Genomic DNA, 21964 nt, shown 5'->3' with positions numbered 1-21964 from the left:
TTGAAAAAGAAAAAAAACAAACAGGCAAAGGCTTGGAGATCAATGCGGGACACTCTCTCACATACTCTTGCACGAGACACTCACTTGAGATAAGTGATCTTCATACATGAAATACTCTGAATGAACCAGGACAACAGGATAGTGAGAAAATAAAAGTTTCAGTCAATTCCTCTGACAGGACACACTGTCTCATAAACATGGGAAGAATGTGACAATAAATGTAGAGCATTTTATAGACAATGTAGGACAATTTGAAAATGAAAGCAGAACTCAAACAATGAAATGCATATACTAAAACATACACTAATAAATAAGAAAATAAATATATAGTTTGCATTTTCACTAACATAATACACATTTCAGCTGTTCTCTGTGAATTTTGCTGACTGCTTTTTTTTTGTTTTTTTTTTTACTTCTTGTGCTAAATGTTGAACCTAAGACATTTTTGGAATGTAAGGGTTTTCCCATGTCAGCGGAAATATACAAATAAGGTCTTAAGTAATATTAAAAAATAAACAGCAGTGTGTGCTTTTGAGCTACAAAAATTTTCACAAATATATTTCTTGTGTAAAAAAAACAACGCTATTGACAATGTAAGATTGCCCTCAGCCATCTCTTCATAAGGAATGCAAAAGTCATTCTTATTGAAAGCTATGGTCAAATTAATCCTCATTACAGATGACCATTAGCTTTATGCACATTGAATTCTGTCTATCCTCAAAGCTAATTCTTTCAGGACATGAATTCAAGTGGTTTAAATGTATGAACCTGTAAAGTGCCGTAAACCTGTACTCATACAAAGGTGGGTTTGAGGTCTTCTTTGAATACCACAGGGTGGGAGGAGCAGTAGAGGCTGGTGGAACCTTCATACTCGCTGTCGGAGGAGTCTGAGGAGCTGTCCGAGGACAAGAGTGAGCCCCTCTGCAGGCAGGAGTCACAGAAAGGGCTGTGGTAATAGCAGTAATCCGTTGAGCTGCTAGAGTCTGAATCCCAGTAGCCGCAGGAGTTTCTAATGTGTCTACGGTGCTGTTCCTGATCACCACCCGCCTTCACGTCTGGTGGAACTGTGTGATCGTGTTCTGCACAGTGCAAGACTGAACATCTGTGAAACTTTGAAGTATATCTGGGATATTTTCTTATCACACCATGCCCTTCTGCTTCCTCCTCCTGGTCTTCCTCTAGGTCAAGGGTACCGCTCTGAACCTGGAGGTGGGTACCATCCACAGTGACAGGGTGTTCGTCTGGATTTTGGTGTTCATTTTCCTTTATCTTCCCACAATTTTTGTAGATGGTCAGAACTCTTCTAGATGAGTTGAAGGGTGGCCGACGCTTCCTCATTGCATATGGGGAGATGCTAGGGTAGAGAACATGTGGACGAGGAGAGCGTGGTGTACTCAGGGACAGGAGGGAGAGTGTGGAGGTGTCTTTAAATTTTAGCTGAGAGGACATCCTGGCTGTCTGACCGGGAGATCGAAATGTGGATTCCATGGCTGCATCCACGCTCAGCTCCTGGAGGATTTCCTGTAACTGCTCATTGCTAACAAAGCCAGTCGGTCTAGCCTTTCGTCCCAGATGTGATGTTATCCCAAAAAGTTCAGCTTGAAAGGGGTTTAACCCCCCAGGGCATTGTAGGGAAGTGACAAAATTAACTGTCTCCTGTGTTGTCCTGAGTAGTCCAGCAGGTGGGAGGGACACAGGTTGTTTCAGGTCACCCCCCTTCATGGACTCAGCTGTATTTTTGTCTACAGAGCCAGGGATAGAAACACATTTCTGAGTTTCACCAAGACACGTTTCATCAGGGACAGAGGAGGAAGCAGCAATGGGATTTGAGGTGTTTGGAGCAGTGGGATGCTCAGAAGATGGTGCAAGGGCAGATGATGAAACAGTAGCAGCAGAGAGATGAGGGGGCGAGAGTTGGGATTTAGTTTCTCTCTGAGGTAGAGAAGAACAAGAGGGGCTGTCAAACTGGATCTCAGTGGTCTGAGTGGAGGAGGAGTTGAGGTTGGTGGCAGAAGAGTCCATGTCCTGGTCCTCTGAATGCTGGCTGGCAGACATGAGTCGCAGGAGTTTCTCCTTGGCGTTGTTTACCTGCTCTTGCAGACTGTCAATCACAGCGTTTTTCTGGTAAAGAAAATGCAAGAGGAAACATTTTCAGATGTAGAAAGGAAAATGCTGAAATATTGTTCAAAATACAAGTTCTGGGACTGAACATGTAGTTACTCAGCTAGATTTCTATTTGGCTCTACTAAAATTCAAAACTGTCAGCAAATTTTCATTGCATACTGTTGTATTTTGATGATGACGTACATGTCGCAGCGAACACACAGACTCTTTTGTCTAAAAAGACAAAATAGAAATAAAAATCTTTCAGACAACACGTTTTTCAGGGATTATTGCCACCACATTATTATGTCGGAAGTGGAAATCAAGTTCTGACCCAGTGGTGGTGCCAGAGGAGAAATGAGGAAATTGACACTTCACCATTAGTCATGCTGCTAGAAGCAATTATTGCCACCTATGGTTTCTAAGTGCACATAACATGATTTTTATTTAATAACCTTTAAGATCTTCTTGGTAAATAGTGTAAAAGACACAATACCTCATTAAGGAGTTTTTTCATGGAGTTGTTCTCCCCCAGCAGATAATAGATCTCATCCTGACTGTACGCTGACATCTGGCTCTTACTGGGGCTGCTGAAATACTTCGCCATCTGACTCGGGTTGTTCTGATCCTCTTCGAACTGCCGCCACTGGGTGAGCTGCATGGTGGTGGGTGTGATATTTAGGGGGAGTTATAAAAAAAGCACATTACTAAAAATATAAGCTATTGATACCAGACGCATAATTTTAAACAGAGTCTTTAAAACAGGTGTGTTTGAGTGCATTGCTCATTGTGGAAATATTTCCTTCCCTTACACTGGAGATCTATTTGTTTATTGTAACACAAACCCACTGCCAGGCACTTAGAAAGTCATAACGTCATAAACCTGTTTGCAACATCCTACGTAGCTTTGACTCATAAACACCTTCTGTGTGAGTCACACTGCACTGATAGACGGGACAGACTGACACACATATGGAAAACTGAGGTGTCAGGGCCATAATCACTCACAAAATTGACTATGTTTATTAAAACAAAAAGAAATTCATACAAGTATCTGTCTAGCTAGTCTTGTCTTGATGGATTATTTTTTATTTTAGTTTTCAGGCACAGTATTCTATGATTTGATGACTGTTCTGGCTAAAAATTAAGATCCTCCTCACTAGTAGTTTCTGCTTATGAGATGCCAAATGCCAGTGTCGTCACCAGAAAGAAGGACATGTCAGGGATGTTATTCCGAGAATAAAATGACACATGGATAGAGAACAAAGATAGCAACAGAAGAGAGTTCTTTTGATGAAATAAATATGACACCTGTTCCTCAACCATTTCAAGCATCTCATAAGTGTCTGGTGTGGTGCCTAACCTGAGGCACAAACAGCATGCAGTTAGTAGCCAGTGTGCAGATGAAGATGGATCCTGCCACAGTGCTGTAGACCAGGTTGGGCCAGGCCTGTAGGAAGACAGACACGGGGACAGCTACAGCTGAGGACACGGTGACCAAAGTGACAGCAGTTATGATGGTGGGAGACTGGTTGACTGGAGGGTGGCTGACGTTGCTGGTCAGTCCAGCCAGATAAGTGCCATAGAGGAGAAGACAACACTACAGAGAGATGAAGACAAGCAAGGAAAATTTACAGCAACATGATAAAATCTACCATTTGTCTTTTGACTATAATAAAATACTATTTTCGTGAAATGAGTAACTGTTCATAACAAAATAAAAGTTGTTTTGTTGTGGAACCATAAACATTTACACTCATGCAAACATGTCATCTTCATTAACCGTTATGTCTCCTGGCATAACATTTAAGGAAATTAAATACTACAGCTTTTAATCTACATAAATATAGTTGAATAAAGGTACATTATCTATAAGTCATGATAACAAAGGCAGAACAGAGATCACCTACCTTCTGAACAGCAATAATGATAACCCACAGATCCAAGTATACAGAGGAACAGGAGTCGAACTGAGACAAAGAGTAGGAGATGTCTCTCTCCCTCACCTACACCAGAAAAAAAACACACTCTGTCAGTTAAAGCAGTTAAAGTTAAAATCTTACTATATTTGGCTATGACACCAAAAACAAAGGCGTCTGTGACCTTGGCAAAGTCATGAGAGCGAGCTTTTATGATTTCACACAGACTAAATAATTAAAATTTTCCAGTGATAAAAATCTAAATCCTCACACTGTTTTTCAAACAAACCAAAATTTGAATTTGTTTTACATTCACCATTAATTCATACCTTGACCACAGCTCTGACAGATCTTGAACACCTGATGGGATCAGAGAGGTTCCACGCAGTGAGAACCAGCATGTCCACCAGGATCAACAGAGCCACCATGCACATCAGCTGGATGTCTCGGATGATCTGAAATACAAAATAAAGTCACTTGTCACATTAAGGAACAAATGCTAAAATTTCCTCCATACAGCATTAACATCTATAACCTATGTAGTCAGACTCTGGGAGGTGTCACTGTATTAAGCTGATGAAATCATCACAACCCTCTCCTTGAAAATGTCTTACTCCTTTTATTCAAATCTCTCAACAGTGTGAAAAGGTTCAAATACCCCTTAAATCCCAATATGAATAATAAATTGTGACACATTTAATGAATCTTGAGTGACTGAACCAACTTAGCACAAGGGCCTGGATTTTGTATGCTGTAAAAACAGTGAAGTGAACCTACCACTCTCTTGTCAGGCACTCGCTGTGCGAAAACTCTGTACAGCCTCCATGTCTTCCCTAAAATGGGGCCAAACACCAGGGTACTGCCAACACAAAGAGTCCACATGCGGGCCTAAAGGAGAGAACAGTGCATTATTATGTAACAATAATTTATTCAACAATATAATAGGGCGTTGAGGGTGGTATGATGGCTTACCTGTAGCACAGCTGTAGACGGTCCGCCTTGTGACTGTGTCCGTTCATCAACGGCAAATAGGAAGCCGCTGCTGTAGGTGAGGAGACTTCCAAATAGAGTCAGGACATTGAGGTTGGGACTAGACATTTTCACTATCCTGATAACACAACGTAAACACAGTGAATCAGTGAATTTTTGTAAATCTCTCTTTGTGTTTATAGTGTATACTGTATGTATTTCACTTTGCAGACTACCTGTTGTTTTTGAAGCGCAGGGTGAAGAGGAGGAAGCAGAAAGCCAGCAGTATGCCACAGGAGAGCAGCGTCCACACCACAGCGCTCAGCACTGGGGAGAGGGGCCGCCTCGGGAGCTCCGCTGCCATCTGTGCACACACACACACACACACACACACACACACACACACACACACACACACACACACACACACACACACACACACGCAAACCCCTAAACATCATTTGAAATACTGCAAATATTACTCAAATACTTCTATGTGTATATGTATTCTAAACTTTAAAAAAATATATATATATATATATACACAATTTCTTTGAATAAACAAAACTTTATTAAGGCAAACAGAGCATATAACATCATGGTACAGTTTTTATAACCTGACATGATACAAAATGAAAAATAGTTGAAAGTATTCAAGCAGATTTTAGGTTTTGACAGGTAAGATGATCAGAGGGGCAGAGTTGACCCCTCCGTGATTTCGCCGTGGGTTGAAATAAGGAAAAAGTCTTTCACTGAATGAGTATCCAGTGAATGAGTAGATATGAGAGGCAGAGCCCACATCGTAGAAAGAAACCTGCCCCCACTCCAGATCCACGTACACCCCGACCCTATCGAGTTTCTCAATCAGGGGTAAACAGATAGGAGTGCTGGCGAGTGCCCAGTAGCTGTTTTCTTTTCTCATTCCCAGGGTCCAGTAGCCGTTTTCAGGGTTTAGTATATTTTCTCCTTTTCTGTTAACGGATTCAAGCCCAACTCCAATATCCCACTCTGTCTTCCCTTTCACCTGGACCTCATAATAGAACCTGCCGGAGGAGAAGCCCTCCTTTCCCAAAATACTCACGCCGGGGTAAAACCTCTCTGGATTATCAGGCAGGTTCAGTGCCACATCCCCATGATAGACCTGTTTCTTGTTTTCTGACAGTACCAGTTTGGGGTGGGCTGTATCTGGATCCAGAGTTATATCCACAGCCCATTGCTGAGCCCTCTGAAATTCAGTCTCACACAGCTTCTTCACCTCAGTCTTTATGGTTTCTTCTAGCTGGCATGCTACTCTCCTCACTGCTCTCCTCGCCATGCCCACATATACAGCACTTTCTATGCAGGTGTCATGCCAGTCTTTAGTGGCTGGCAGTGGGAATAAAGATGGAAAGTTCTGTAGAAGGTAGAGACCATCTTCAGTGTGTGAGAGATGCTCCAGCTCTGTGCTTCTCTGCCTCAGCTCATCAATCTCCTGCTGGAGCTCCATGATTAGTCTACTGGCCCTGCTTTCAACTTGCCTCTGCATCATGCCAATCATTTCCACCACCTCTGCTTGGCCTCTCTGGACAAGGTGGAGCAGTTTGGTGAAGACCTGCAAACTTTCCTCAATCTCACTTTCTGTGTTTCCTTTGCTGAAATGAACATTTCGATTGATTTCACAGATTTTCTGCAGTCGGCTGTTAATCATTTTTTCCGCCTCTTCATTTAGTCTACCAATCTGAGCTCTCCTGTTCCTGCTTTCATCCTTTATAGGGACAGTGTGATGAGCTTTGTGATCTTTTTCGGTGCAGATCTGACACACGTATATCTGGTCATTGGTACAGAACAGGTCCAGGATTCTCTGGTGCGTCTTGCACACTCTGTCCTGCACGTTCATCATTGGGTTAATCAGACGATGGTTCCTGAAGGTGCCTAAAACTTGATGGGGCTCCAGGTGAATATTGCAGAAGGAAGCCAAACAGTCCAGGCAAGATTTAAGAGCCCTGACACTTCTTCCAACACACACATCACATGAAACATCTCCTTTAAGGCCTGAAGATTGGTCTACAGCACTGCTTTCATTTTCATCTTTCTTTTCAATCATCTTCTTGAACTGACAAGCTACCTCAGCTATGAAGGAATTAACTTTGAGCTCAGGCCTCCTATAAAACTTTTGCTTGCACATGGGACACTGCGACAGATTAGCACTCTGCCAATACGCTTGTATGCAGTCCCTGCAGAAGTTGTGCCCGCAAGGAGTGGAGACTGGTTGGTTGAACAAATCCAGACAGATAGGGCAAAGAAGCTGCTCTTTAGACAGCACACTGCCAGCAGTAGCCATATCTGGGAACACATCCAGAGAGAAAGCAGGTGGGATTTCGTGCAAATATGCAGTTGCCTCAGCTACTTGTATTTTTTTTTCTTTCTCTATACCATTAGAAACACTTGTGGCTAGTGAGCTATTTATGTCCACAAATAGCAACAACTGCACCGTGTTACATTTCACCAAAGGATATTTCATATCATATCATTTCATATTGTTTTCACATCAGGTCAACAAACATGAATAAAGACAAATGATACGGACATTAAATCAAAATAAAACTATATTAAGAATGCAATCATGGATATGTAATCCATTATTACTACAAAACCTACACTGTGCAGTTTACTATTCCCCTTCCCCTTAGGTGAAGATGGGATGTGTAGCCTACTTTAAGACAGATGCATGCATAAATTAAAATCATAAAGCATGAAACCAATCGAAGAGTTAACTCACCTTGTTTCTATGTGGTGAGGAAAGGAAGGAGAGTGTTTGTGTTCTCTGAGACAGTGTCTCTGCTGCTTTAGTTTCTATTTGGAAAGTCACATTACACCTTCTGGTCTCCGCCTCATGTTGCTGAGCTTTTAAAGGAACCACTGACTGAGACAATATACCTTCACTATTCAATCCCCATTACTGTTCAAGATCTTTACTATTAAACTGAATACAACATTTCTAGTGTGTTTTCATTTGATGTATATTATTTGACCCCTATATTATTTGATCTCAGACTGAAATTCCCAGAATTCACCAACAGCACCGAAAAATAAAAAACTATTTTAAAAGTAGTCTAAAACTGTGTCATTAATAGTTCTTCTAACAAATTCTTGTAACAAATTTGTTAGAAGTAGAGAAAAATAATATTCAGTACATATTCAACTGAAATATCAAAATGCAGGCAAAATATAACTTTTACCTTTAACCTACTAGAGGGGCCGCGAACATTCTGCTGGTCAGCCACACTGGATTTCATCCAACTATGGCTGCCTTCAAGTGTGCACGTATGAGCCTGTGCTATGTGGAACCACTATTTGTGTGTGTCTGTTTATAGTACAGAGTATATACACAGACCAATGTATATGTATATGTGTCTATATGTGTGTGAGGTTGTGTGTGCACAACAGACAGAGAGAGATTACCAAGCTGAGACTGCATAGTCTCTGAAGAATGTCGAGGCCCTCCTGCCTGTTGACTCCTGAGTTGATGAAGCAAAGTTGGGAATCACAGTGGGAGCTGCAGTTCAGCTCAGGCTCCATGACTGGCCCCAGACTGTCCACTTTTACACACACATCCTGAGGAGAGAACAGATGAGATGAGGGGCATGACAGCCTTCAAAAATAAAATACGTAACTCATAAAACCTTGTCCCCAGTGCAGGGATGATATTTTAACTGCATCTGTATATATATAGTTTACCTCAATAATGAACTGCAATACAGAATGTACTGGGGACCAGGGAAACACATTTTATGTGAAGTAATGATTCTATTTCTAGGTCTACAATTCATTAAACAGTTGTAAGACCTGCTGTCACCACAGTGTGGTGCTCTCACAGAAACCTCTGGAGAAATGAAGAGTGCATGATTGTCATTATGGACATCACTAATGTAGGACCACAAAAGAAGAAGAAAAAAGAGATACAAGTGAATCCAAACACACACAAAGGGTAAAATGAAATGATGTAAAAATGCTGTAATTAAGTGTCAATTAATTTTCACCACAAAACTAATTGGAAAGCCACAACTTGGCCTGTGTAACACGAAGCTTGAATGTTGTCTCAGCCACAAACAACACGTCATCGGAGAGGTGAACCAGCCAGCACATGATCACACTTTGCTGTGACACACGTCTGTGCTCCAGAAGAGACACAGCAAGATGATGAAAAAACAAAATACAAATAAAATACACACTAAAGCTATAATCTACAGTTTCACTCAGGTCCACAGCTGCAATCTGCCCTCAGTTTCTTAAGGCACCTGCGACTGAAGATGTAAACGTTGGAAAGTATCACCAAACAACTGTTTGTCACTCTTGCCAAAGGCATTTTTATGAGCCTCCTTGTGCTGCACTGACATGTTGCAGATTTAACTATGCAGCATGGTATCACTTGATACTCAGCTGTAACTAGCACAGACTGAGAATCTGATGGCTGTAAACACTGCAGTGACTCAGCTACATATTGCTGAGACAATATAAGGCCACTTGTATCGATACACATTTGCAGACAGGTGAGTGTTTATGTGAGTAGTGTCTTATTAGGCTTCACATGTCTCGTCATTGTCTGTGGAATGACTAAGACAATGCAAATAGCTCCAGGATGGTTGAATTATGGGATCCATTATAAAAAAGTATAGAAAGTCTGATCTGTATCCAGAAACACGATTGCAATAAGATGAGTAATATATAATACTGGAGTCTAATTGTGATATGAAGATATTTGAAACATGATGTTTTTAAGTGAAGCCCAGTGACCTATTTTCAAAAAGTCAGTGATGTTAACAGAACAATGAAGCCCTCTGAGCGGCATATCTGGGAAATGTCTGGAGTTCCTGTTCGTGTCCTTTTGTCACTTTCCAAGTTTAGATACAGTTCTGCTGCTTCCTGCAGGAAACGCTGACAGAGAGAGGCATTTCCACCAGTTTTTCAAAAGTCTCTGTAGGTTTCAGCTCGGGAGAAAACCTGCCACCCTGCAGAGGTCAACGAAGGTCGGCCGATATCCAGCAGTGGGGTTACGGTGTAAGCAGCCAGAACAGAGCCCCTCCTCAGGCTAAGTTAGCTTTTATAGACATGTTTTGACAGTTAGGAATAGTCATGAGGAGTGTCTTCTGAAGTCCTGAAGGCTAAACCGCAAGTAATGCTTCAGCTACTTGTGGCCTCTGATGTCTTACTTTACTATTAGGCGGGCTTTACCTGTGTGCAGCTGAGCTTCCACATGTTCAATTGCTCTTGGGTTTTCTATTTAAGTGCTACTTCTAAATGGCCACTAAGAGACAGTTTTGCATGGCCTTTACCATAAACCTTGGCCATAAACAGAGCTAAAGCCATTTATGGTCCTGTCATTCTCTCAGTTTCACCTTCAGGATTAAACATGTAATATGTTGCACTGCCAGATCTAACACCGGGTTCAGGGGCCAAAATTGAAACATTCCTCCTCAGTCAGTAATCCGTTTATAAGTTTATTCCTTAAGCTGAGCTAGAATTCAATTACTGGCACTGAAATAACGCCTCAGGCATGGCGCACACACGTCATTTCTGGGCACCTGGTGCATTTTACAGCCTGGCTCTACAAACTGGTCAATTACATGTTGAAATTTCATCGAAAGACGTATTTGATAACGTTTGGGGAGGCTACAGATGCTGTCTGGAACTGCGGTCCACGTCACGCAGAGCACCTGACCAAATGCAGTTAACTGACATAAAAAAAACATGAATTATTAGCTCATTGGAAATGTGTATAGGGGCTGTAGGCGAATTTTGTTGTGTTATTTTAGACTAACTTCGACTAATTAATGTTATGCATAATTAACATGCAGGCGTAAATTCGCCTATTTTACATCCTAATGTTCATCAAACCATTAACGAGCGTATTTGGCGAAACAGCCTAAATGCGTAATCACACGCCCTCAGTCACATCTGCATCAATGTGGTTGCATTCAGTGCAGGGGGAAATAGCAAAGTCAACATGGAAACATCCTGAGAAGAAATGAACAATGGACAAGTACGGGAATAAAGTACAGAAACCATAAAAGAAGAGTTCAAAGCGCAAACCTCGGTCTCCAAAGCGCACAGAGGATCCCATCCCTTCGTCCCGCTCCAGGCTCCATCGCGCAAGACTGAGAAACTTTTTCATACAAATAGAAAATGAAAGACTGGGTAATGTGTCCTTTATCATAGCTGCAAAGGTCCCATAGCTACACACACATCGATATATGTCCACAGCCCGAGTCACTGTCACTCAGGAAGAAGTTCACCAGACTGCCAGTTTTTCATTTGAGCATGAAGGGAGGGAGGCGTGTGAATCAGGGAAGCGGTGTGTGAGTGAGTGAGTGTGTGTGTGTGTGTGTGTGTGTGTGTGTGGATGTGTGTGTGAGCGTGTGTGTGTGTGTGTTCTTTCTCTTTTTTTCTTTCCTTTGTGAGCTTTCCAGCTCCAGCTATCCCACAAAATGGTTTTAGACTGTGATGTGACCCATGTAGTGCAGGAGGGTTAGATGCAGCATGTTGCAGGAGCCCCCAGGGGACTGGGTGGCATATGGGACAGGGCAGCACACTCTGTCTCCACAGCCAAAAAAAAAAGAAAAAACAAAAAAAAAAAACCCCCGAATAACAACACTTGTTTCATCGGAAAGAGAAACATAACAGAAAATTCCTGTTTTCTTTTGCAAATGCTGACCAGAAAATGTGGCAAACTATTTCTGCATTCGCTCCTCCAGCCATAAGAAGCATAATGGTGTTATTAAGATGTCACAGAGATTTACAATGTGAGCCTACACACAGGGTCATTCCTGATGAGGGAGTGTCACCACTACTGACAGCTGCATGTGGGGAAACAGACACACAGAGAGGTTCCTTCTCCTGGATGTGATCTGAACTCACTGCTTTTCAGTCTAAACTATACTACTTTGTTACTTCAAATAATTAAGACTGTGTATGGCACATTATGGTTTCAGTTATTAATAAAACATTTGCGTTTACTGCAGCTTCTCTTCAATCTTAATCACAAAATGATGGATGAAACACTATGGTGAAACCAGGAGGATGATTTGACTTCAGAATGTTTACTTCATTTTTGGTATATTCCACTGTGGGTACTGATAAATGATAACAGTGATGTAAAATCTAACACAAAGTACTGGCTATTTGTGCCACTTTTATCAGTTGTCGCATAAAAAAACACACGTCCCCGACATTAATATATCAGAAAGGACAGTTAGATATTCAGCGTCTTCTGTTAACTATAGCTCCCAGATAAAATAACAACATATCAAAAATGAAAAGCTTTAAGGCACAGACAGTGTGAACTAGCAGGATATGGAGCAATAGCCTCTAAACACACAATTTTCTTCTGTGAGCTAAGATCAAATAACACCAGCTTAGCGCCCCAATGAAGGATTGATTTATTGTTGCTAGCTCTTTTACATCCAAAGCGTGGCAATCCTTCTCAGGTTTCCCTCCAGATCAAGTTCAAGATATACTGCACCAGCAGCAGGTGGACTGCACCAATGCTCAGATTACTGGGAGTCTGAATATTTCATTTGGGGACACAGGACTCTAATTCAACATTAAGATATCATATTTTTAACAAATACCGGTGTCACTAACAGTCAGCATATTTTTCTGGACCACCACATTGTGCACATGTATCCACCAAACAAAATAAAAAACAAGCATTAGGCCAGTGACACACCATTTCCTGTGGAAACACTCCTGACAGGCAGCACCTCTGTTTCCTGACATGGAAGCATCTGGAGCTGTGATTCAACATCTGACCAAAGTGTCAGAAAGTCTCACCTTTCTCTAGTTTAATTCATCTTTCTGTGTGTGATGCATCACAAAACCCCTTCTGGCCCAACGCTGTCCTTGCCAGTGCCTGGGCGCTGGTCCTGTGACATGTCCAGGTTTGCCCACTAACATTCCCAGAGACAAATCTGTGCTTTGGGAATGCAGCTGCTCCTCCTGCTGCGTTGCCATGGACTGAGATTAGTAGCAGTGGATCAAAGCTCCCCAGCATACTCCAGTCATGGTGTTTCTACTGAAGGCAGTGATTATGATAAAAGTAGAGGCCATCAGCCTCCTCGCTCTATTTTCAAAATGTATTTTCCAGTGTGAGTTAGGAAAAAGCTGCATAGCAGCAGATGAAATAGCTGAAACAGGAGGCCCTGTGAGTGACTTTTAGTTCAGTACTGAAATAAGTTGTTCATATACAATTTTAACAGTTTATATAATAATAGTGTATAACAAAATGCAGTGATATACTTAAAATATGACTTTTGTATTGTTTTGCATCAAAGGCGCATTTAGTCATTTCATATTTTTACATTATTACACTACGGTTAATGGTTAGAGAACATTGTCTTATGTCTATTAAAATGTCAAACAAAGAGTTTGAGGAGAAAATTATTAAGAAAATAGTGTGAGGTCGAACAGCATGAAAGACAGAGGAACAGGAAAGGAAAGTGAAGGCTGTAAGTTATTCACCATGGCAATCAAAAATGATTACACAGCAGTGGATGATTATTCGCCCACTAGTCTTTTTCTCTCCACTCTCACCTCCACGTCTCCTGCTGTGGGTTCCAGCCAGACCTTCTCCTTGTAGGATTAACAGAGTAATATTAAAGACAAGGTCTGATTGTTGTGAGAGTGTCTGCAGTGTGTGGCTGTTGTGTATAACGGCTGAGTGTAAATTCGGATCTTGTCACGTGTCAAGTCTGGCATGTATGTTAAAGCACACTGGCTATACTGTGAGCTGAGGTGGGCTGGCAGGACTCTGACTGAGGGCGATAAGAGGCTTAGAGTATCAAACAACGCTTATGTCAAAGCACTTTGCTCTTTGATCCACTGATCACCAAGGATACTGCTGTATGTATAGTTAACAGTTACTGTTGTGGTCATGAGAATACTGCACCATGAAATTAAGCAAGCACAAAAAATAATTTATCCTTACATATGCCAAAGAAAGCTAGTGAATAAACATATGAGAAATGAGACACATTTACCTTGCAGAGTCGCTTAGAACTAAAACCGAGACAGCAACTTCCTCCCTTGAGACCAGTCCAGTTTCAACTCCTTTCAAGACCCATAATCAATACTCATTTTCTATGGCTTTCAGTGTAACCTCAACTGAAGTTGATTTTACTCTACGTGTTGGTGACAGCTACTGTCCTCATCCACAAGTCCCAGCTAATTGCCTCCAGTTCATCAGAGTTGCAGCTCAGGTTGCCTTTGTGACAGCATCCTCTTGTCTAATATACAAAGCATGCAGAGTGTAAGCGCATGTGCACATAAACCTTGGATGTAACACAATTCCATGCGATGTGCTGGAGTGTTTCCTAGGTGCCTGCTGTTGGTAGTAAGGTCCTAGAAGGGTGAGTGCACATTTGAAAGAATGAAAATGTAGAAGAAGAGACATGCTGCAAAAACACAGGAACCCAGCTGTGACTTGGTCAAAGCAACCATTCAAACAACCAAAATATATGAAACTGAAAAGCATCATTCGTGCCAGTCAGACTGAAAGAAACTGTGAGGTGAAAAGAAATTGAATGAGACGCTGAGATAGGAACATTAACTGTGAAAAGGGAAGACTGAGGAGAAACAAAGCAATTAGTGGCTCTTGGCAGGTAACATTAAAGGATTAGCAGAATGTGTGAGGCAGAATGAACTTGCTCTGGCATCTTTTGGTTCTGGTTTATAGAAAGGGTCTCCCAGTATTCAGTGTGAAGAATGAACCCACCTTCATATGCAAATGAAACCTGGACACATTCAATCTTCAAAATGGCTGTATTGGTTCATGTCAGTACACACACACACTTCAATAGCTATTTGTGCACCATAAAAATGTACGTATGGGTATAAATAGAATGCTTTTCAAAATTTGGCATAAAAAAATAAAATGACAAAACAGAATAATACTTCATAAATTTTCTAACCTGTTCTTGAATTTCCCTTTGGGGATTAATGAAGTTTATTTCTCTCTATTCTAAAGCAAAATACTCACTTGGCTTCAATAGAATCCCACGTTTTAAAGATATTAAAATCAGTCTTTATTATTGTTATTACATATACTGTACAGTCTACATACATTATTTGAATGGGGTAAAAGTACATACCATTACATACATATTCTGTTTAAATGCCACTTATTCTACAAGGCATTTAAATTTGTAGTGTATTTAACATTTGAGAAAGGATTTGTATAAAAGCAGTAAAATTTTGATATGAAAGGTCAGTTTTCTCTTTAGTGCACTTAAGCTGATAAGTACATGATAATTTATAAAGGAAGTTATAATTCATGTTAATTTGGTCCTATTTCACAGTGCATGTCACATTTTCTCATACTATAAGAAGTCACCATTAGTAAGGCACTTAGAAAATATTATTGTTAGGGTTACTGTAAAGCAGGGTTCTTCTGTTTTCTACACATTAAAGTCTAATGTGAAGCCTGGGGGAGTTTTCCCTCCTTATTAATGAACTCAAACTGTCTAGGCTGTAACATCTCCTAGCTTTCTGCACAAGCAGACAATCAAAAGCAGAGATCTAACTAGGAAAGGAAATACTGTCATATCAGTTTAGAAAAGAAGCTGCTTCCGTGTCAAAAAGAATCAATTCAGATAATAACAATCTAAGTGTGGGCCTCCCTTCACACAGATCTATATGTTTCTACTCAGAGAAAACTGACAGCTCTGAATAGCTACTGTTTCTGTGCTAACACTGAGAATGGTTCACTGGTCCACCCTACAGTACATCCACTTCCTATGAGTGAGCCTGGACATGCATTCTTCCACATATACACCTAACATTTATTCCTGGTTCATTTAAACCACCGGCTTTGCGAAGACTATGGTGCTGACAAAAACAGACTCTTGATCTGTTTGTGTGTAGGACAGCATGACACATTGTAAATAGGGCTATCACACACAATACTCATTTCACATTAGAGTACTGCAGTGTGACAATAATATAGCAGCTTTGATGCTCACCTGGTCACAGAATTATAAATCAAAGCTTGCTGTGCGTTTCCAGCAGTTGGACAATAATGATACCTTTCATATCCAAGCTTTTAAAAAAAAAAAGCAGAATCATGTGCTGCAGCTAGCAGAAAGCACCCAGTGTTATATTAAAGTAAGCAGATGCTAGAAATTCAAAGAATCCTTCCGCTCTTTTAGTCATCACAGTCTGAAACAAAGGTTTTACTGCCCTCCTGTGCTCAACGATGAGACCGGCACTTCCATCCAGTTATGACTGAACGGATTTGCAGATATGCAAGGGTACAGAGGACATCAGGTTTCCTTTCCGTATGTTGTGTAGTGATGAGGGAAGGAGCAAATTCCTTTAAAAAAAAAAAATCCATAAAATTAAGCTAACATATTTTAGGGCCATAGTTGAAATGATCACTCTCACATTCTGTGCCTTTTAGTAGCTCTATGTAAAACTGCTTTAGCTAACTTACAGGCAGCAATGTGAGGACCAGTGTGACTATAATTTTGAGTGAGGACATTTTGGACAGTCCTGACTTTCTCACATTCCTTCGTACCAGGGTTAAGACTTCATTATAAAGTTGAGGTTAGAATTAGGTTTAAGTCACAAAATGTCCTCACAATGACAGAAGTTTGTGTATGTGTGTGTAGTTTGACAATTATGATGCTGAAACACAGTGACAGATTGATAAGGCCAAGCTTGGCCAAAGGGTCAAAGGTTCCTTCATGTCAGACTATCCTAGAAGCACCCTCTGCAGGCGGTCAGCAGGCACACTGCTCTCATCCTCTGACTCAGCGTCACTCTGGGGGTTGGAGCTGCAGGGAGAGGTGCACTCTGGGGAGCACAGGTAGTGCATGAGGGGCAGCCGGTACTTCCCGCAGAAGTCCACAAATTTGATCTGACGCACACATGAATCAAAGTAGACACCTGGAGAGGGACAATAATATTTTCACTTTTTGTGACTTCTACCGTTTTTGTGTGACAACACTGTAGAACTGAACTGAATCACTATCATAACCTAAGGTACATAACCAGACAGAAAACAATAAAGGGAAAGAAAAGTATAGGATGAGTTATTCCAACTTGGAGGAAAGTATTTTACCGGCACACTTGGGGTTAGGGCACTTGCTGGCCAGGTCCAGGTAGCGCAGCAGATTTGATGGCAGTTCATAGGGGGAGTAGGGAATGTTTCTACTCTTTATTGTACGTCCTGCCAATTCTAGAAGCGAGGGGGGGTCGTAGGTCATCTCCTTAATAAAGCGCACCACCAGTGGGTTGCCTCTGAGACTAAGCTCCTGGAGGTGTACCAGGCTGAGGATCTCCCTTGGAAGGTAAGTGAGCAAGTTGTTGTGCAGACTTAAAGACCGCAGCGAGTGGAGCCTGGAGTAAGACAGATGGGCGTTTGGTTTTCATATGCTAAAACAGCAGGAATGTGCAAAGGAAATCACATGTACAATTCTAGCTTTTACATAATCATTGAGGATATTGTATACTTAAAATTTAACTGGTTGGACAGTGGTGGAGTGCTACAGTTACCTGGTGAGCTGCGGTGGGACACTTTGGATGCGATTGTCACATAGAACCAGGTAGCTGAGGTAGGGCAGGTTAGCCACTTCAGGAGGAATGGCTGAGATGAGGTTACCACCAAGATACAACAGCTCAAGACTGAAAGAAAAGAAAGACAGCAAAACGGTTCAGTCTAAATCAACTTATGTGTTGAAGAAGTACCGAGTATTATTACAGAGGACCATATATTGCATTAAATATACATAAACTGCATTTTTCATATAAATGTTTCTAAACGGCCTTTTTTCAGGGATCACTACCAATCTGAGTATCCTCAATCAGCACCACTCATGTTTCAAATAAGTGCTACTGAACACAGCAGATAAGCTGTTTTATTGTGATACACAACAGTTACCAACTATGATCAACAGATTGTTAAACATAGTTGACATCTTGGTGATTGTTTCATAATGTCCCATAAAAAACATCAGTCAAGTCATAAATATTGTGCAGTATAAATCCCTGTATGACACCAAGTGGTTATAATTTACACTTGGTTTATAAAAGTAAAGCTTCATCATCTGAAGTGTGCACTTACATTTGCTGAGCACTTAATATTATGGTAAATGTCCTTTATATTTCATGGGGTATAGACACTATGAAGAGGAATTTGCTCTGGCTGAGAAAACTGAATGATACACACACATACCACAAGGGGGAGTTAAAGAGGTTTTATGTTTAGTGTTTAATGGTCAAGCATTTGTGTGGATGTTTTGTGGCGAGTCTACATTTATCTGTGAGGCTCAACTGTCAAAACATACAAAAAGACAGTCGTCAACACAGACTGTATAAAGTCTAAAATGATATAAGAACATCAGAGCATTTTTGTGCATTCACACTTCACACACACCAGATGTGTACAAACCTAATGCATCTGAGAAAGTATACTTTTTATGTGATGACCTGAAACCACTGCATCAAATATTACTAAACAATCACGTCTGACAACAAAGGACCCTGGAATGGTTATTGAAACATCAAGTGCACGGGAGGTGAGAGGATGGGGTTATTAACTGGAAGTGAAATAGAGGGACGGGGGGCGAGCAATGGATGGCTGGTCAGTGAAAGTAAGCTGTCAAGCCATCTGCCTGCTGGAACTGATGACACAGCAGAATGCGAGACAGGAAGCCATTATACTGTCCTTGGTGGCTGAGCACTGAGAAAGTTCCCTCTGTGATGGGAAGAAAGACAATCAGGGTCCCCTGACCGACATCCTGCAACAACTCAGACACCAGAGATTCGTGTTCTAATGGTTTGATCAGGGACAATATACAAACCTGACAACTTCCACAGGTAAGCAAAATGTAGCTATTTACACAATTCCAACTAAAGGGAAAAATCATGTGGTACAAAGTTCAGCTATTAAAATAGATGCTGTACTTTTCCCCTTGGATACATTGCATCCAAAAAGCACCAGGACAAGATTTCTTCTTTACACATTTATCACAATTAGAGGTTGTATTTACTGCTTACTTAAACTTCAACCCGCAGATATTATTAATACATATTACCATTTGCAGAGCTAATAAGTCATTTGTGAAACAAAGTACTTTAACAAAAAAAACACCTGGAACATCAGAAAACTCAAGAGAACCAGACAGATGGATATTTTGACAGTTTTTCAGTTATGAGGAGGTTTGATTGACATTTAATGACAAGTTGAGACAAATTAAAAAAAATAAAATAAAAATCACAATCTTGCAGGACTTGTTAAAAAGATGATGCAAGTACAAGACTACCTGTGGAAATCAGCACGTTCCGTTCAGCAGCACTGAGTTTATCTTTACTTTTGCAATACTTTTTTTTTTTTTTTTTTTTTTTTTTAAGATGACCAAAGCAGGCTTTTCACAATAAAGCTGAACATTCTTAGCCTGCTTGATAAACATCCCTCTGGGACAGCCATGTCAGAGTCCAAACCTCAATCTATTTCTGAATTTGTGGCTGACTAAAACATTCACCATGCAACTTAAAATGGCCCATGTAGTTTTGCAAAGAGGAAAAGGGGAATACTACTGTGACTAGATATGAAAAGTTGATATTAAATTATCCACATAATCTATTCACTCATGGTTCATTCTTAAAGGTATAATTATTTCTAGACATTTTTGTGTCGATAACTGACAAGCTTGAGTTGGCAAACAGTAGTAGTAAACTGAGATGTTCTGTGTCTTAATTCTATGGTCTTGGCTTGTGTGCTTCATCCTTATTTTTTTATTTCTCATGTAAGACTGTTGATGAGGACAACAATAAATAATGAACTTGTACCAATTGTATTCAGTGCTGCTACCACATATTAGTACTGACTGTAGATTTCCAGACCCACTATGGGATAGTTTATTGGGACAATTTAAGTAAACAATTATCTTAAACAGAGAATTGGGATGTTTACAGGGCAAACTGACTGGAGACCAGCACAAAACATTAAAGTAGATTAAAGAAGTGGGTCAACTCCTTGGACTCCTAAAGTGGGTTTGCAACACAATATGACATGGCTGATAAACAAAAGGAATTAGGGCAGATGCAGCAGATACAGTAGATAACTGCACCAGATTTGTCCAATCAACAGGATTTGGCTCACAGTTATGTAAAACAGAGAAAAAACAGCAAATGTACAATTTGGAGAAGCAGTTTTTGTTATCTAGCTACATGACTTATCAAATAGGCTAATTGTTTTTCCTAATTAATAATTAGTATAGTTCAATTTAAACATTTACATTGATGGGAAATCCCTTCAGCTGTTATGAAATACAATGAAAATCAATAATCAAAACAGTTGCATATTGGCTTTTTTACCAATTGATTACATCACCGTTATCATTATTGTTATGATTGTTATTAATCCAAGCAACCATGGAGCCACGATCGTAAATCAATGCTACACATATATTTAACACCGGGTAACCATAGCAACAAACACTTCCGCTCCACGCTATTCAACCACTGAAACTAACCGCAGGCTAACCCCACAACAAATGACCTTTATAACGGTAAACTATATTAGTATACATTGGATTATATAATCCGAGGTGTAATTTAATTAAGGACTCAAAGGGGGCATGTAGGTGCGTTTCTACACAGTCTATTATTGTGGTTTATAAGTACGAATATGGAACAACGCGTTTTAAGTTAAAAGCTAAATGTCAGACTAGTTAGCGTTAGCTAGCTGTGAGTGTACCTTGGCAAAGTGTCGCTAGGTAAACAGGTGCTGTTGAGTTAGCTAACTAGTAATAGCAGTGTGTGCTATCGCTTACCTGATTAGATTTTCTATCTCTGTGGGTATACTCTTCAGTCTGTTTCCGCCGAGAGACAGCGACTGCAGACGCAGAAGCTGCGTACACTGCAGCGGGATCTCTTCAAATCGGTTCCCACTAAAGTTCAACACCTCCAGCTGCAAAGAGCCGAAGTCCTTGGGCAGCGAGAACTCGTCCAGGCGGTTGTTCTTCGCTATCAGGGTCCTCAGCCTGGTCAGTCGCGTAATGTCCTCACAGATGGCCGACAGTCCGTTGCTGCTGATGTCCAAAAACTCGAGGTTGCAGAAAAGGCTGACGGACGAGGGGAGCGAGGCTAGACGGTTGTAGTTCAGGTAGAGCTGTTTGGTGTCCCTTTTCCTCTCGTCGCTCACGCCGTCAGCGCTAAAAGTGGTCAAACTCAAGCGTGAAAAATCAAGCACGCCGTCGCCTGCTATAGCTGCCGCTGCCGCTGCCCCTGCCCCTTCGTGAATCTCCATTTTGGTGAGGGGGGGGGGGGGTTTGCGTAAATTGAAACTCGGAACAAAACCCTTGCAAAAGTTTTGCTGTCGCCTGAACGCCTCCGTACGCCGCGAGTTAGCTCCACAACGTGTCGTCTGATTTCAACATGGAGAAAGGAACATCGTCTTCGCATTCAGCCGTAACGTTCAACCGCATCTCCAGAGAAAAATTTAGGTCACTCATTTAACAGTGAGCACAAGCTGCTGCAGTTATATGTAACTACACTGAATGGTGTGTAGGGCTGCAACAATACAGCCCTTCTTTTGCTGCCATTGCGAGCGATTGGCTAATTATCGGGTCCAGGCCCCGCCCACCCAGGTGTTGATTGGTTAGTCTTCTAATCAGTCATATCCCAAAACTGCATATTAAGGGAATTTATAACCGGTTTATTGCAGTTTATTGACGCGTTTCATGGTTGCGCACTACAATGATGCCAAGTGTCATCAAGCTGATCTAACTTTGAAGTCCTGTAGCAAAGGGGGAATGGTACCCGGTGCCCTATGCTATTATGCAACACCCATCCCCTGTTACATTGTGCAATGCTCTGCTGACTGCATAGGATCCAAGCGTGCACAGAATGAGAAAAAGGTACAGAATAAATGGGGGCTTCGCACTGTATTCAGACCTATTCATAGTACAGTCACAGCTTTGTTCTCTTCATGTTAC

The 21964-nt window shown here is 41.1% G+C and overlaps 3 protein-coding genes across 4 annotated transcripts; all 3 read right to left on the bottom strand.

The window, feature by feature from the left end:
• Window positions 1–357: 357 nt before the first annotated feature.
• On the bottom strand, window positions 358–11261 carry gpr156 (G protein-coupled receptor 156). Of its 2 annotated transcripts, XM_026296048.1 has the most exons (10): window positions 11061–11261; window positions 8433–8585; window positions 5228–5355; window positions 4995–5130; window positions 4800–4910; window positions 4352–4477; window positions 4014–4109; window positions 3467–3703; window positions 2600–2758; window positions 358–2121 (listed from the first exon to the last, which is right to left on the bottom strand). In XM_026296048.1, exons 2-10 carry the CDS (start codon window positions 8547–8549, stop codon window positions 793–795), a joined length of 2439 nt encoding a protein of 812 aa, XP_026151833.1. In that variant the 5' UTR covers window positions 8550–8585; window positions 11061–11261; the 3' UTR covers window positions 358–792. The 2 variants fall into 2 exon arrangements, with proteins under 2 accessions (XP_026151833.1, XP_026151834.1); XM_026296049.1 differs by lacking the exon at window positions 11061–11261 and having other exon boundaries at window positions 7750–8570.
• Window positions 5602–7506, bottom strand: LOC113123778 (nuclear factor 7, ovary-like). The gene has a single exon (XM_026296050.2). It carries the CDS (start codon window positions 7489–7491, stop codon window positions 5656–5658), a length of 1836 nt encoding a protein of 611 aa, XP_026151835.1. The 5' UTR covers window positions 7492–7506; the 3' UTR covers window positions 5602–5655.
• Window positions 11262–15032: 3771 nt separating the features above from the next.
• lrrc58b (leucine rich repeat containing 58b) lies at window positions 15033–21546 on the bottom strand. Its single transcript, XM_026296489.1, has 4 exons — window positions 20801–21546; window positions 17520–17648; window positions 17086–17363; window positions 15033–16910 (listed from the first exon to the last, which is right to left on the bottom strand). The coding sequence occupies exons 1-4, from the start codon at window positions 21274–21276 to the stop codon at window positions 16717–16719; spliced, it is 1077 nt and encodes a 358-aa protein (XP_026152274.1). The 5' UTR covers window positions 21277–21546; the 3' UTR covers window positions 15033–16716.
• Window positions 21547–21964: the final 418 nt, after the last annotated feature.

The sequence above is a fragment of the Mastacembelus armatus genome, chromosome 21 (assembly GCF_900324485.2).
Source record: "Mastacembelus armatus chromosome 21, fMasArm1.2, whole genome shotgun sequence".
NCBI classification, from domain to species: domain Eukaryota; kingdom Metazoa; phylum Chordata; class Actinopteri; order Synbranchiformes; family Mastacembelidae; genus Mastacembelus; species Mastacembelus armatus.
The sequence above is the reverse complement of the archived record's forward strand: the minus strand, read 5'-3'. Positions and strand labels throughout refer to the sequence as shown.